The 16,402-nt window shown below is 46.5% G+C and overlaps 1 protein-coding gene across 2 annotated transcripts in view; it reads right to left on the bottom strand.

Annotated features, from left to right (window-relative positions):
• Positions 1-16,402, bottom strand: part of slc35f3b (solute carrier family 35 member F3b) — a 38,620-nt gene that overhangs the window by 15,626 nt on the left and 6,592 nt on the right. Inside the window, exon 1 of one of the 2 annotated variants that reach the window (XM_040179570.2) lies at positions 823-1,184. The exons of the other annotated variant lie outside the window; for it this stretch is intronic. Within the exon in view, the coding sequence (XP_040035504.1) occupies positions 823-898 (76 nt within the window). The 5' untranslated portion in view covers positions 899-1,184. Of the gene's footprint in view, positions 1-822; positions 1,185-16,402 lie in introns of those variants that run through there. 2 annotated transcript variants of the gene reach the window in all.

The raw sequence follows: 16,402 nt of genomic DNA, 5'->3' as shown, positions 1-16,402 counted from the left end.
CACACACACACACACAGAGTCATAGAGGTTTCGTCCCTTAATTGTGTCATGCTCATGCAGATCAGATGGACTCTCGCCCTGATGTAAAGGCACAATGAAGACCAGTTTCCAGGGACCGTTGACATGTTTACTGGGGGGGGGGGGGGGTCGCGTCCCATCTGCTCTGACATGATGCGCTGGTATTTCGGCTGTGACTCTTGCAGGCAGTGACGGGTGGAGGGTGGAGAGTGTGAGAGGGAATCCCTGCTGCAATAACAACTTAAGATCCTCCCTATACGGACTGTAAATGCCCCCCCCCCCCCCCAAACCCCCCTTCTCCACCCTCCACCCCCGCCAAAAAGAAAAAAAATTGAAAAAGATTTAATGCGTCAATGGCACACTAATTCAGGCAATGCAGATATGTTTGTGGGGAGGGGGGTGAGGGGGAAGCAACATCACACGATGACAGAAAAGAATGATGATGAATGATGAGTTGCATGTATGGAAATACAAACACAGGGCGCGTGGCTGTCGCCTCGTATAGATGCGCGGCAAGTTGCGCGCGCCCGCGTCGATTCCCGTCTCCCGTCTCCTCGCGCCCTCTGTGCGATCTCCTAAAGTTGACCCTCGGCTCTTCCATCGGATACGGACGAGAGCCGTGAGCGGAATATTTAGCCCCCCCCCCCCCCCCCCACACACACACACACACACCTCGGTCACACCACCAAAGGGGAGGCGGGACGCTTCTAAACGCAACAAACACTCCCTGACACGAGAGGCACGCCAGGCTGGACACGCGCGCGCGTGGTCTGAAATCATACGCCCCCCCCCCCCCCCCCCTACCTTCCACTTTGGTGAGGGTGAGCACCGGGCTGTTGCAGGCGGACAGCGGGGCGACCCTCGCGGAGTGTTTCTTCATGACGATGAGCTCGGGCGGGCTGAGCTCTGATCCGCTTCGACTACATCCCTGAAGCGGATTCGGTGCAGACACCAGACCACTTGATGGGACCCCTCGGTGTTCCTGCCTGCAGAGCCGGTCTGCTGCTCTCCGTCCCCTCGCATCCACCCGACCCGACTACCCTGATGTGGTTTTTTTTTTCCCCACCTCCCTCTGTCGCACCCCCCCCCCCCCCCCCCCCCCCTCCACTTGCCTCCCCTCCTCTGCGCGTCAGTCAGTGCGTCCTGGCTGGTCTCTCCTCACGTACACTTTAGCAATTGCTGCAATTCGCCAACGTCACACATTCATCAGCCCCCCCCCCCCCCCCCCCCCCCCCTCCCCTGTCCCGAGGAGGCAGCTGTGCCCACCTGTCCCAATGTTTGTTGACTACCTAAATAGCATTACGTAAAAAAACACCACCCACACCCGTTAAACATCCAGAGTACCTGTTAAACCCAGCGGAACACACTTTCTTTTAATTTTTTTTTCTATTGAACTGAAAACTCACCTGATAAGGTGTATTTACACGTACAATACGCTTGATTTCTTTTGATTGCCACAGTAATTTCCAGAGTTAACATCAACAATCTAATTCAAGGTCAAGTCAGACATAATTATCCCACCGGGATAAATTTGGTTGCAGCTGGGTACAAACACATTCTAAATAATTCCACATTCCCACAAAAAATTCCACAATCTTGACAAATTGCAGGAGTAAACACACAGGTGAGACCCCCCAAAAAAGGCTGAATGCAGAATTAAAAGCTCAATTCATTTTTGTCACCTGAGCATGTTACGTGGAGAACAGAGGACCCAGATGCAGAGGTGCGGAAAAATGTCTTTTATTCTTCCCAAACTCAAACTAAGGGGGCTGCCGTCAGCAGACGCAGTCCGGGACAAGACTTACAATGGATCTCGAAACAAGACAACGCTGGATTGGTAACCCAAGGACAAGGCAACAGCTCAGCGTTCAACAACAGTCTGACAGGGGAGTAGAGAAACAGTGGTTAGAAATAGTCAAACAAATTAAGCAGTGAGCAGAAACAGGTGAGTAGAGAATCAGTGTGAGAGTTGATTGCTATAGAAAGCGGCTGTGGGTGTTTAGGGCGAGTGAAAGCATGAATGGGAATGAGGAGGTGTGTTAATGAGTATCAGCTGGGTGTGCGTGTGTGTGTGTGTAGAAAAACAAAACAAGGAGGAATCCGGATCATGACAGTACCCCCCCCTCAACGAGCGCCCCTTGGCGCTCCCGAAGGCGGAGCCTGGCGGGTGCGGTGGAAGTCCTCGATGAGCGAGCGGTCCAGGACGTCCCGGGACGGAATCCAGCATCTCTCCTCAGGACCGTATCCCTCCCAATCGACCAAATACTGGAAACCACGACCCCGAGGGCGAACATCAAGGAGTCTGCGGACAGTATGAATAGAGGACCCACCGGCCAGGGCGGGTGGTGGGGGAACAGGACGGGTGGGCATCCGAACAACGGGTTTAATACACGACACGTGAAAGACCGGGTGGATGCGACGGAGCTTTGGGGGAAGCCTGAGTTTGACAGCCGCAGGGCTAAGAACCTTAATAATGGGAAACGGTCCGATGAACCGGGATGAAAGTTTACGGGAGCTAGACTGCAATGGTAAATTTAGGGTCGACAGCCAGACGCGTTGCCCGCAAACGTATCTCGGAGCCCTTACGCGCCGACGGTTAGCGGATAAGCGAGTGCGTGATTTGGTACGACAGAGGGCAGTTCTCACTCTCTTCCATGTGCGACGGCATCTCCGAATAAAAGCCTCTACAGACGGAACAGAAGCGTCGACCTCTTGGGAAGGAAAAAGCGGAGGTTGATACCCAAGGCAGCAGTTAAAGGGGGATAGTCCTGTTGCAGACGATGGCAGGGAGTTGTGTGCGTACTCCGCCCATGGTAATTGTTCGCACCAGGACGAAGGATTTTGGAACGCAAGACTGCGGAGCATGCGACCCAGTGTCTGATTAGCTCGTTCGGCTTGCCCGTTAGTTTGGGGGTGAAATCCCGATGACAGACTGACCGTGGCGCCAATCAGTCGGCAGAATTCCCTCCAGAACTGAGAGACAAACTGCGGACCTCTATCCGAAACAACGTCAGTGGGAAGACCGTGGAGTTTGAAAACGTGATTGACCACCGACTGAGCGGTCTCCTTAGCGGAGGGTAGTTTAGGAAGCGGAATGAAGTGAGCGGACTTAGAAAATCTATCGACCACGGTAAGGATGACAGTGTTACCCATGGATGGAGGGAGACCCGTAACGAAATCTAAGGCTATGTGCGACCAAGGACGCGATGGAGTCGGGAGAGGGCGGAGCAAACCGGCAGGGGGAGAGTTACCAGACTTGGTCTGGGCGCAGACAGGACAAGCGGATACGAAACGACGGACATCCTGTTCGATGGTGGGCCACCAAAATCTCTGCCGAATGACGGCAAGAGTTCCCCTGACTCCAGGGTGGACAGCCAATTTGGACGAATGACCCCACCGGAGGACGGCCGCGCGAACAGACTGGGGAACAAACAGTGACCGGTCAGGGCACCGAGGGGGCGTGACGGTCCGGCTAAGGGCTTGCTTGACGACCCGTTCGATTCCCCAGACCGCAGCTCCCACCACACACTCCTCAGGAAGGATGTTCTCCTTGGTTGAGGCGTTCTCAGAAGACCCAAAAAGACGAGAGAGAGCGTCAGGTTTAATGTTCTTCGATCCGGGCCTGTAGGAAATGGTGAAGTTGAATCGACAGAAAAAAAGTGCCCAACGAGCCTGACGAGCATTAAGTCTCTTAGCAGATCTAATGTATTCGAGGTTTCTGTGATCCGTCCAGACTATGAACGGATGAGACGCCCCCTCCAACCAATGACGCCACTCTCCTAATGCAAGTCGGATCGCTAATAATTCTCGATTACCCACGTCATAATTCCGTTCTGTAGGGGATAGACGATGGGAAAAGAACGCGCAGGGGTGAACCTTATCATCGAGAGGAGAGCGCTGTGAAAGGACCGCCCCCACCCCAACATCCGACGCGTCGACCTCGACAATGAACTGTCTCTCAGTGTTGGGGTTGATGAGAATAGGAGCGGTGGTGAACAAGGTCTTTAGGCGATCAAACGCGGCTTGGGTCGCCTCGGTCCAAGAGAAGCGAGACTTGACCGAGGTGAGCGCAGTGAGTGGTGCGGCCACCTGACTAAAGTTGCGAATAAACCGTCTATAGAAATTGGCGAATCCTAAGAAGCGCTGGAGCGCGACACGGGAATTGGGAGCCGGCCAGTCAGTGACCGCCTTAACTTTAGAAGGATCCATGCCAATCCCGTCAGCGGACACGACCGACCCTAGAAAAGTCACTGACTGAGAATGAAATGTGCACTTCTCAGCCTTGACAAATAAGCGATTCTCTAAGAGGCGCTGTAGGACACGACGAACGTGATGGACGTGCACTTGGAGAGAGGGTGAGAAAATGAGTATGTCGTCGAGGTATACAAACACGAAAATGTTAAGCATGTCTCTCAAGACATCATTGACGAGGGCCTGAAAGACGGCAGGGGCGTTCGCGAGACCAAAGGGGAGGACCCGATATTCAAAGTGACCAAGGGGCGTGTTAAACGCGGTCTTCCACTCATCTCCCTCCTTTATACGAACCAAATGGTACGCATTACGCAGATCTAATTTGGTGAAAACCTTAGCCCCCTGCAAGACCTCGAAGGCTGATGACATGAGAGGCAGAGGATACCTGTTCTTAATCGTGATGTCATTCAGCCCTCGATAATCAATGCACGGGCGCAGGGATCCGTCCTTCTTTTTAACAAAAAAAAATCCAGCCCCAGCGGGAGAGGAGGATGGAACAATGGTGCCCGCGGCAATAGATTCCGAGAGGTACTTCTCTAACGCTTCGCGTTCAGGAGCAGATAAAGAGTACAATCGACCGCGAGGGGGAGTGGTACCGGGAATTAGATCAATCGAGCAATCATACGGTCGATGAGGAGGGAGGGAAGTGGCCCGAGAACGGCTGAAGACCGCCCGCAGATCGAGGTACTCCCCCGGCACACCGTTCAAATCCCCGGACTCCTCCTGAAACACAGAAACAGAGGAGACAGGAGAAACTGCAGATACAAGACACTCAACATGACACGACAGACCCCATGAAAGAATGGAGTTATTAGTCCAATTAATCTGAGGATTGTGTTTAGCTAACCAAGGATGGCCAAGAACAACAGGGCAAAAGGGGGATTGAAAAATATAAAAAAAAATAGTCTCTTGGTGGTTCCCCGATATGGAGAGACTCACCGGCCGAGTGGATTGACGGACCCTGGATATGACACTACCGTCCAGGGCAAACACCGGCGTGGAGTCTTCAAGGTCAGCCAGTGGTATGCCATGTTCCCGTGCCCACTGCTCATCGATGAAACTGGCCTCCGCCCCGGAGTCGATGAGGGCCAGACAGGATGCTGCACCGCCCGACCACCGAAGAGTTACCGGGAATGTAGTGCGAGACTTAACTCTGGATCTGGGGGAGAGGGTAGTCGCGCTCGCCAGCAATCCCCTGGTCACTGGCGAGCTCTGGCTTTTACTGCGCAGGTGGAAACAAAGTGGGTACTCGAGCCACAGTAAAGGCAGAGACGATTGGCAATTCTTCGTTGTCGCTCGGAAGCCGAGATGTGGATACCACCAAGTTGCATGGGCTCAGCCTCCGGCTCGACTCTTGCTGGGACAGAGAAAGTGGGCGGGGAGACCGGTTGTTCCTCTCTCCAACCTTGAGCGTGGCGGCGCATCTCCAAGCGCTTCTCGAGACGGATAGCGAGCTCCACCAACTGGTCGAACCGATCAGGAATCTCACGGGCATATATCTCCTCCTTAAGGGCAGAGTTAAGACCCTCCAAGAAGTGAGCAACCAGGGCTGGTTCGTTCCAGCCAGATGAGATGGCCAAAGTACGAAACTCAATGGCGTAATCTGTAACTGGACGTCTACCCTGTCGAAGCACGGCGAGGGCTCGAGAAGCCTCCTGTCCGTGGACGGATCGGTCGAACACCTTGATCATCTCCTCCTTAAATAACTCAAAGCGCTCAGTCAGATCCGAATCCATTCCCCAGACGGCAGTTCCCCACTCGCGCGCCCTCCCCTTCAACAGGGAGATAACGAAAGCGATGCGCGCCGAATCACGTGCATAGGTGGTTGGCTGCAGGGAAAAGACGACCTCACACTGCGTGATGAAAGAGCGGCACTCAGTAGGTTCACCGGCATAGCATGGGGGATTGTTAATCCGGGGTTCAGCAGAACCTCCGCGAACGCTGGGGGCCTCCAGCTGGAACTGGAGCCGTGATGACAGGTCTGAAACTTGGGCGGAGAGGCTCTCCACCGCACGGCGTGCCTCGGAGATCTCCCCATCATGTCTTCCAAGAAGCGCTCCCTGGGCCTCGATCGCCGAGCGAAAAGGTGCCTCCTCCGCTGGGTCCATCTTGGTCAGACTGTTCTGTTACGTGGAGAACAGAGGACCCAGATGCAGAGGTGCGGAAAAATGTCTTTTATTCTTCCCAAACTCAAACTAAGGGGGCTGCCGTCAGCAGACGCAGTCCGGGACAAGACTTACAATGGATCTCGAAACAAGACAACGCTGGATTGGTAACCCAAGGACAAGGCAACAGCTCAGCGTTCAACAACAGTCTGACAGGGGAGTAGAGAAACAGTGGTTAGAAATAGTCAAACAAATTAAGCAGTGAGCAGAAACAGGTGAGTAGAGAATCAGTGTGAGAGTTGATTGCTATAGAAAGCGGCTGTGGGTGTTTAGGGCGAGTGAAAGCATGAATGGGAATGAGGAGGTGTGTTAATGAGTATCAGCTGGGTGTGCGTGTGTGTGTGTGTAGAAAAACAAAACAAGGAGGAATCCGGATCATGACAGAGCAGGAACTGTGTATCCACAGCCTGAAGGTGTAGTAGCTCACCTGTGCAGTGGGCAATGATGGCAGTCTAATTTGTCCTCTGCCTTCCTTAAGACTTGCCTGTCAGAGAGTTACCCCCTACTTACCCCCCCAATGACCTGGCCAGCCACTTCAGCAAGCTAAGCTTATTCATACCGGCCAAATTCAGGGTCCCAAAGCAAGTCACAGTACGGAGAGACAGAACACACTCAATCAAATTCTTTGATTCATCATTTGTCGCGCACACATCATGTACTTTTGAAGATACACGACCAAAAAACCTTTGATTATCCACCAAGTCCCCTCAACGTGTCCCTTTTGGGATGGGTGCCTCGGCATCCTCGGCTTTGTTTACGCTTTTTGACACTTTCAATTCAAGAAGAGACATCATGAAACAAAGCTGTCAACTAATGAAGCTGTAGCGTGAACTCAGGCAGTAAGAATATGCACGCCAGAGCCCGTACGGCCTATTTCTCCTCTGCCAATCACTTCTCTCACTCATAATTTCAGCATATTCAGCTGTTTGGACCAGCTGGTCTTGTCTTTCCAATAAGCACAACGAAGCGATCCCATCGTCAGCGTATCATCTTCCGTCTCTTGTAACGTATTCATGATGTGAATCATCTCTCCACCTTCAGTTTGTACGTTCATGCTGCCGTTTTGCATCCCTCCACCTCCCCATCAAGCTTAACCCTCATCAGCTCCATCAGCTCCATCAACTCTTCCTCCCAGCAGCCTCATCAGCCAACTCCAACATCATGGGGGGGGGGGATGGCAGATGCCTATCGATCACAAATCCCCCTGTAGAGTCTGAGCAGCAAATACTCCGAAGACTTAATTATCACACATCATTTATTAATAATAAACAATTATCTTTTCTTTGTCGGATGATCCGGCGGATTGTCCGGTTCATTTCCTGTAGGAGGCTCGATATATATTTATATTGCGTCTATTCTGGTATTTACTTTCTTGAGTCCTTGAGTTCAACCAGTTGAAGAATGAAGCTTGTTAGAAAGGACGTCAAGTTAAAGGTCATTTCTTTGTGTTACTGTCACTTCTATGAAGGGCGTCAAAAAAGCTGTTTCCTCTCACCTGGGGTTTGTTATGGGATCAATACCTAAATCCCAGCAGACTGGCTGGCCTGTCGAAGTCCTGATAGCTCTTTATATTCACACAACCTTTACAGATCCTGTCTTTTTGCCAAATATCATCCCAGTACAAATAGCAGTGTTGATTTCGGCAAGATGTTTCATGAGGTGCTGAAAAGAGGCGCCTCGTCTTTCTAACAACCTTGCAATTGCTTTTGAAACCTGAAGTGACAATTTAAAGCTTCACATTGAATTTTATAACCGTGAGCTGTCCGACTCACTTTGTCTCTGTACACGTTGACCAGAAACGGTGCGCGCGATTCCCTGTGTGGCTCTCTAACACGCCATTCTGCATGTCACCTGTGTTTTACCCCTGAGGAGCCGTTGCACACAAACACATAACTCATTGAAGGAGGGAGATCGCTGCCAGTGTTGAAAACCGACAGCTGATGTGTAAATGCCCGTGCTGTCCTTGTAACCCTGCAGCTACGGCTTTAATGACACACTTATGGGTGTGTCATGTCTGCACATCTGCATGTGTTTGAGTGTGTGTGTGTGTGTGTGTGTGTGTGTGTGTAAAAGCAGCTAAATGTGAGCATGCCTAAAGGAATCTGCCATGAATAATTCACCGCTTAGACTCCACCTCACACTCAAATTCTGCCTAACTGGGACAAGAAGCTGCAAAAAGCAAGGCGTGCCATAGAAACCACTGGACACTTTCACTGTTTGTTTTGGTTTTCTTCACTTTTTGGTGTTTGGGTTTGAAAAGGGTAAAAGTCAAAAACAGTGGATGTGAGGTATAATTTATGAAATGTAAGAGCTCATTTTGAACAAACTGCAGCGCAGCTTGATAGATAAACAGTATAAACATGTTGCCCATATTAAATATATTGTATGTCTTGGTGAACATATCTCGTTTTGGCCACTGCAGCTGCCATCTGGCACCGGGAACTAATGTTGTAACTCCCAGCTTACGTGGCAACGAGAAGGTTTCAGTCGGAGTGCACACGTTGTTATTGATAGAAGAGACGTAGGGGTGGAAACAGGTGGAGAGGGTGAGCTCATTAAAAGACCCCAGTCAGTGACTCACAGACTTTTATCTGTGAGCACGGAGGAGGATCAAACCGCTCCGTGCTCTGAGACGCAACACGACGTCCCAGTATGAATAGGGACAAACACGTGTGAGCAATGAAGAAGTGTATAAAAAGAGGGCGGTTGATGCATCGGCACGCCGTTTTGAATGAGTATTTCTACCCGGAGATCTGAGAAGCGATGCTTCCTCCACACACAGAGCGATGTGCCGGTGCGCTCCAGAGAGAGAGAAATGCTTTCATGAAGCTTTATTCATGCGAGGGTGCCACGTTAGCCGTTTTACAGGTCCAACGTTATTTAACTGCGGCAATCAGTGCTGCTATTATGTTGCTATACTGACGGTCGAAATCAACCAAAGAATTGCGCTTTTAGAGTCCTGGAGCATTATGGGACCTGACATTTGAAACAATGCTGCTGGTAGTTGCCTATGGAAAAACAAATGTGTTGTGACATTAGGAAAACGTTTCCCTGTGGCCGGCTAAAGCACTATAACGAGAAATGTGTATCAAGCAGATCCTCCAGGGAAACGTCTTGGTATTGTTCTGGAAATTGTTTTTCATGGGGGGGGGGGGTTCAGCTTTTTTGGATAAATGACTAAAGCATAATGAAAGCCTGGAGGGAGAGCCACATGACAAGGGCAACTAAAGTCACCACACCGGTGACATGGCAGTTTGATCTATCAACATTTGTGGTAGATATTGTGAATATGGATTTATTTGATGAAACATAAAACAGATATATGGTGTATATAATATATAGTTTAACCAAACATCGTGTCGAAGGATCACAAGTCTGTGTGTATGTTTTATAAATGTAGAACCCTAATGTGTTTACAACTAACTTAGTTAGAAAATGCATCCTTGGCAGTTCCATCTAATGATACCTATTCACCCCTTTCACATTTAAGAATCAGCCGTTTAATCTTGATCTTACAGAGCAATGTGGGGGGGGGGGGGGGGGGAAATGACGTAATCTACCGCATGGATTTGAGCATAAAAGTGCCTCAGCTGCAAATCTGATTTCACAGAGCACTCGGTTGCGGACGATGATTAACTTTGAAGTTTAAACGGTGTGTGAGTGATGAATGATTGATTGCAATTTGATCTAACTGTAATTAATAATAATAAAAATATCCCGACGTCTACCTCGAATGGCATAACAACGTGTACAGACATTGTGTCCTGTCCAGACGATCCAGACGATGTATCCTGGTGATCCTCTTATTTATGATCAAATTAGTCTTTAACTCAAAGCAGCGCTAACAGAGATGCTAACATGACTACAAACTCTTAATTTTGTTGTAGAACTTTCAATAACGTAGTAGTTTTTACAAACTAAAAAAAAGGTATAATAAAGGAATGATTTAAATTCATTAATTTTCATATTACTATGAATATTAATGGTGCAGGCATTATTGTTCATATAAATAAATAACAATAATAAATAATTGCAGCTTTCTCCTTTTAGTGAAGTAAAAAAATAATTTTGCTGTGTGCTTCTTTTTGAAAAAAAACAATAATATTGATAAGTGAATTTTGAATCTCCCCTGACTTCCACTGTTCCAGCCCAGGTCACTTCTGGCTCCTTCTCACACGGGAAACCGGCAGTGGGACTGCAAACAACCGATGCTTCATCACATTTCGCTGCCCTCACACTTAATAACTCCTGAGGCACGAGGAAGGAAATAACAACTTGTTTCAAGTACCAGAAAGGTCAAGTCAAATTAACTTTCCCTCTCTACTGGCCCACTACGTCTTCAGAGCAGACACAGCTCATCTGTGAAGGCCACTGTCAAAGTTCTGCCTCCAACAGCATTTTGTTTGATAAATGGCCATGGCGGCTTCCCCTGAGGTTTACTAAAATAGTTGCCAAACACTCTCCCCATTGTAGTTACATTACGGAGCTTTTATCTTGTTGATCACTTGAAAAGCCGCAATATTGAAAATGCAATGATGACAGTGTTTCATTCATGAGTAATGTAAGAAGATGTTTCCACAAAAATTTCACTCATCCAAGAAATTTTTAATTTATCTTTTGTAAAGCACGTCCCTGTAGTCTGGGTTAAAAAAAATACTTCTGTGGATTATTGTAATATAAATTCTCTCCATGACAAGAGAAACATGTTGATTAATATTAGTAGTTTATTTTTTAGTGATGCTGTTGGGAAGTGCGTCATATCAGAAAAAACAACAGACTACATTAAGAAATAGAGAAGAGTGGAACAAACACGATTAAAAAATGGCTGGATGTCATCAGTACATATAACTGACTTACCGTGTCCGTAACTAACCGTTATTCAACTTCATAATTCATGATCACATCCAGAGCTGATACGCTAACGTTGGGCTTCCTCTTAATTACAACCACAGCTAATACAGTGCAGCAGGACTATTTAATGCAGTCAAGTGACTCTCATGAAGATTCTATCGTTTGTCTTTTTATGCTTGTCAACTCATCCATGACCTTTGCAGCCCAACTGCTGGTTAAAGTCACATTTCAGAAAGTATTAATAAATAGAATAATTTTATTTAGTCTCTTCCATAAATGGCGCTGGCTCCCTCTGTTGTCAAGCAACAGTATGACTATTTTAATATTTACTACAGAGGTAATTAGTCTGAATAACAAGTTCACTTAAAGTTTGGAATTTATGTAATCTACTGTTCACTACTGATTAAGTGTATTTTGGTTTTGCACCGGCCCGGTGTTAAATTTGCATTCCAATTTTTTGATATTCAGAGTTATCACTGGTTCCAAAACAAACCGCCAAAAGTCTCCCAACCATTAAATTCTGAAGAGGTTCCTCTTTAAACTGCACTTAGCTGTGCTAAACATTATTCAAATTGATCTGAATTGCTGTAATTATGGCAAAAAAGCTTCTCTCCACCACTCTGCAGTTATATGAAGCTATTAGCTGAGCCAGGAAAGTGTGAGCATGGACTTCTACCACACGCTGTTACGTCCATTTTTTTTTAAATTTCTGCAAAATAAAAAAGAATGTAATATAAAGAAAGCAGACTCTTTGATGATGCAATTTTCTCAGCTATGATCAGTAAACCCAGCTATTTATAGCCTACATACAACACAAAAATGTGTAACCAATATATTTTACATACGTATTATGGAGTTGTGTTTTGCCAATATGATCCAAATGAAAATGGAAATATGAGATAATGCATGTTGTCCGGAAGCGACATCCTGACGCTGCAGAGCCTCTCCTGTGCCTCTAGGGGGCGCTGTGACCCAACAGACACCTGCTCAGGGGTTTTGGATGAAAACTGACCAAGAACCAGAAAAACCAGCACAGCGGTGGAACAGAAAGTCAGTGGTAATGAAAAGTGATGATGTGACATACACACCTGTACGGTAAACCTCATCCGAGCTGAAAGACTTTAGATGAAATCACCAATATAATACACACAACCATTGTTGTAATAACATGTGTTCATATTTTTTTCACTAGCACAGTCTGCTGTACTAGACAATAATTGTTAGTAGCCTTAATTCATTGGTAGTGTTGGTGTCTACGTGGGTGAGGTTGTTGCTAAAAATGTTTATAGATTATTTCCAGCCTGTCCCTTTAATTTGTCAGTGTGAGAGTGAGAGATGGTGTAATGTATGCTGTATGTTATCTGAGGCATTCACAGGGGAGTTTTCTCAATGTATATGAGAGCGCTTTAATATACTGTTGCATTGCTGGTGGTTTTACATCCAGGCAGTTGAATTAACACAAATAGCAATCGTCAAAATGTATTTACTACCCTGAATTTATGATAGACTCTTATTCTTCCCTCGGGCAGTATTTTTGGATGCTGCAATGGAAAGGCAGCGTTTAACCCCTGATGAAAGGGTTGCAGAAGGAAGGAGGCTTTATCTACGCCACCGAAGGATGCTTCAACACATACGGCTACACAAGGGATCAAACCTCTAACCAGCATCCTTAGTGAGAAAACAAATGAAAAGAGCATTATCTGAGCCTGGGCGGTGAGGCACGAACATCGTGCTTTGGATGTTGGGAAATAGAGAACCTGTTGCCATCTTCCCTTTCACTCCTCGGGCAAAAACATCCTGACGGTCTCCCTGTCAGCATCGTGGGACCTTTAAACGAGGGATTCGTCTTGGTTACAGGCGGTGCCATGGAGACTGCTGACAGGAGCCGGAGCATCCGGTGCGCAAATCAGAACACCGACGACAACTGTAAAATAATACACAGGAGACCCCGCACCTCGATAATATTTGGTGGTATAAATGATTTAGCTTGAACATAACGGGGGCTGGTCGACTGATAAAAACATAAGGCATAGCAATGCATGACTGGGTGAATAATTTAAAGCTATGGAATAGGTTGGAACACCAGAGGGGAAAAAAAACTGTTGGCAGTTGCAGCAGTAACAATATGAAAGTCGTTCTCACAAAGTGTTGTGAATAGAAAGAAGGACATGAATCCTGCCGTGCATCAAGCTTCAGATCTGTCAGTTTTGGTCTTTGAAGTTTTTTCAGATTGGTTGCCAAAGTCCAGCCGGGTCGCTTTCAACGCGGATCAAACCGGTTTCTCATCACTGAAAAAAAAAATACATCTTTCCATCCACTTACAGCAGCAGGTGTTTCAAGGCTCTTCAAACAGCCCGGAGCAGGTATGTGTGTGTGTGGGTGTGTGTGCGTGTGTGTATTTGAATGAGTGTGTGCGCGCATGTCAGTCGGTAAAAGTCCACTCTCTCCTCCATTTCCACTTCCACAGTCCATTCTCAAACAGTGAGAGCACCCAAGCAAAAAGCCATCAGTGTTGGACAAAAATAGAACTGGACGGCCTTGCGTTCCCAGGGCTGTAGGATGCACTGCGTTGTGCTTTCTGCATGTTAGGGTTTATGGGGGGAGCATTTCTTTCTGGATAAGATGGTGATACAAAATATTTTGTTTCAATGAGGGTGGAGTAAGCACAAAGGGGGACTGAAATCATGCTCCATTCCCCACAGTAATTACCCTCAATTCACAGAGTGAAAACGCTGTTTTACAGTAGACAGTGTAACGCACTCAATGGTCTTAAATAAACACAATTTTCAATCATAAACAGTTACTATCCGCGGATGAATCGTGCATCGTAAGTACAAATGGAGGCGGGTGCATCGGCTCGATTTGAATAAGCGCTGTGGTTGTCCTGTGGACGCGCAGGGCTCAGGGATGTGGACCAGTCAGCTCCCTGAGGGCGAGAGGAGGTTAAGGCTTTCCGGGCTCCCTCTGCACTCCCCCATTGGCTGTCGGCTTTCATCCATGTCCGCGGCTCCCGTAATTGCCTGATTTCCCGACCCCACATTGAATAGTTTGTGCACCGAGGGGGTTATAATAACGACCTATACTGACATCCAATGGGAAGACTTGCTCCCTTGGCTATCGCAGCCCTCACAGGCTGACTGTAACCCCATCACAGGACTTGAGACTTCAAATGAAATACTCTTATATTTAGAAAAAAGCGTGTCTGTCTAAGAACATTTTCTGGGTCTGTCTAAGGACCAACAATTTAAAGATGAAACTGATGCAAAATGACAGGGGACGCTTATTCTTCAGCTGTAAGAAAAAACAACTTTCAGAAACGTTTCATTTTCTTCAAAAGAACAAAAAAGTAAAAAACATAATCTCAACCCAAATTCATGTTTTATGTGTTGAAAAGATTACTATGACTTCAATCAGTACCAACAAGTTTGACCATCCAAGGTTTAAAGGTGTCACTTCAGAAAAAAGTAAATGGCATTCTATTTTCTCTGAGTATCATTTTGAATTACTGCTGACTGAAATACCAAAAGACAAGTTGAACAAGAAAATAAATGGTTAATCAACTGATGGAAAAAACTAATAATGATTCTTTCAAGCTTCTGAAATGTGAAAATGTGCTTCTTAAGTCTTACTTTCCAGATAATAAATTGATTATATTTGTGTTTTGAACCAACTGTTTGGACTAAATTGGACTTTTGTTGAGATAATTGATAATTATTTTTTAAAGTAGGCTACATATCAATCGCTCATAACTAGCTCTGTATTCTTTCAGATAGAATCTGCTGAATAATGAAAAGCACTTTTACTGCCGTTAAATATTCCTTATGGGTTTTGGATTCCAAAGGAAATGAACAACTTATCCTTTAATCTCAAGCTCTAGCCAGTAACAAAGAGTATAGAGGCTTCAACTTGAAAAGTCAGCAAATCAGCTCTCAAAATCAGCATTGAAGCTTGGTGAGAAAATACTGCATATCTTCGCCGAGGTGCTTATTGAGGTCGCATGACAAAGGCGATTAAGACAAAGCGAAGAGGTGTACAATGAGGAAAAGGACTAAACTGGGATAGATTTAGGTTCAGGAGAACAGCTCAGATGGATCAATTGGATCGCAGCTCCAACTAGGTTCAGTAACACATACAGTATATGAGGTCAGCCAAATGAAGTCAGACAACGTGCTCAAAATCAGGTGGCTGAGCAGATAGTGCAAAGAAGAACAGTACGGAACAAAACGGATTTGAGGGGAGAATCAAACTACACTTTAACACTTTTCATCTACATTTTCCTTTCATAACAGATTTGTGGGAAATAATCTAGACAGCAAAATGTGGTCTACATGCAGACGCATTTTGATTTTTTTCAACATAAAACGTCATAAGTTGACCAATTCTGACATTCGGTCTCTACATTTCTGCTAACTGCTGGAGTGTGCACGTGCACACTCACACTGCTTCTACTACTTTGAATGTGGAGCTGACGAAATAAATGCAAGTCAGCACTCATTTCTATCATTTTGTTGTTGGCTTGTAGTCATGGCATGTTAGCCTGTGGCACACCGCAGCATGAATCAACATCCAACAATTTTTGGCTTTTCACATTTAAAATACTAGTGAAAGGGAGCCGAGCTGTATGCAGTTTACATTAAATAATAATAATAATAATAATAATAATATAATGCTGACTTTGCTGCTGTGCTCTGTGTGTAGCGGAGCGGTTTGTGACGAGTCAGCACATCAGAGTTCTGATATGTGAGTTCGTCAGTCAAAGCCCCCTGGTGATTCAGTAAGCAGGTCATGCTCCAGCACTGCCAGCATATCGCTCTGTGAAAACGCGAAGATGTGAGAGGGAATACCAGTACAGAAGCTTAGTGTGTGATGGGATATGCAAATCTTGCATAAAATGTAAAGCAAGCTTATACTTTTCACTTTGTGAAAACGTAAGTGTCAAGGAGTCAAATTGCTCCTGCAAATCGCAGCAGGCGCAGGGAAATGACGGCAGGCCCCACGTTTTTATAAAAAGGTCAGTTAAAATAACACTTATCTCCCAAACCATTAAAATAAATACTAGGCTTTTTTTTACGTATCAAGATTGCAGTCTGAGACAATTTTTTTCTGTCACATTTACA

This window comes from Gasterosteus aculeatus, chromosome 6 (genome assembly GCF_964276395.1).
Source record: "Gasterosteus aculeatus chromosome 6, fGasAcu3.hap1.1, whole genome shotgun sequence".
Lineage (NCBI taxonomy): Eukaryota > Metazoa > Chordata > Actinopteri > Perciformes > Gasterosteidae > Gasterosteus > Gasterosteus aculeatus.
The sequence above is the reverse complement of the archived record's forward strand: the minus strand, read 5'-3'. Positions and strand labels throughout refer to the sequence as shown.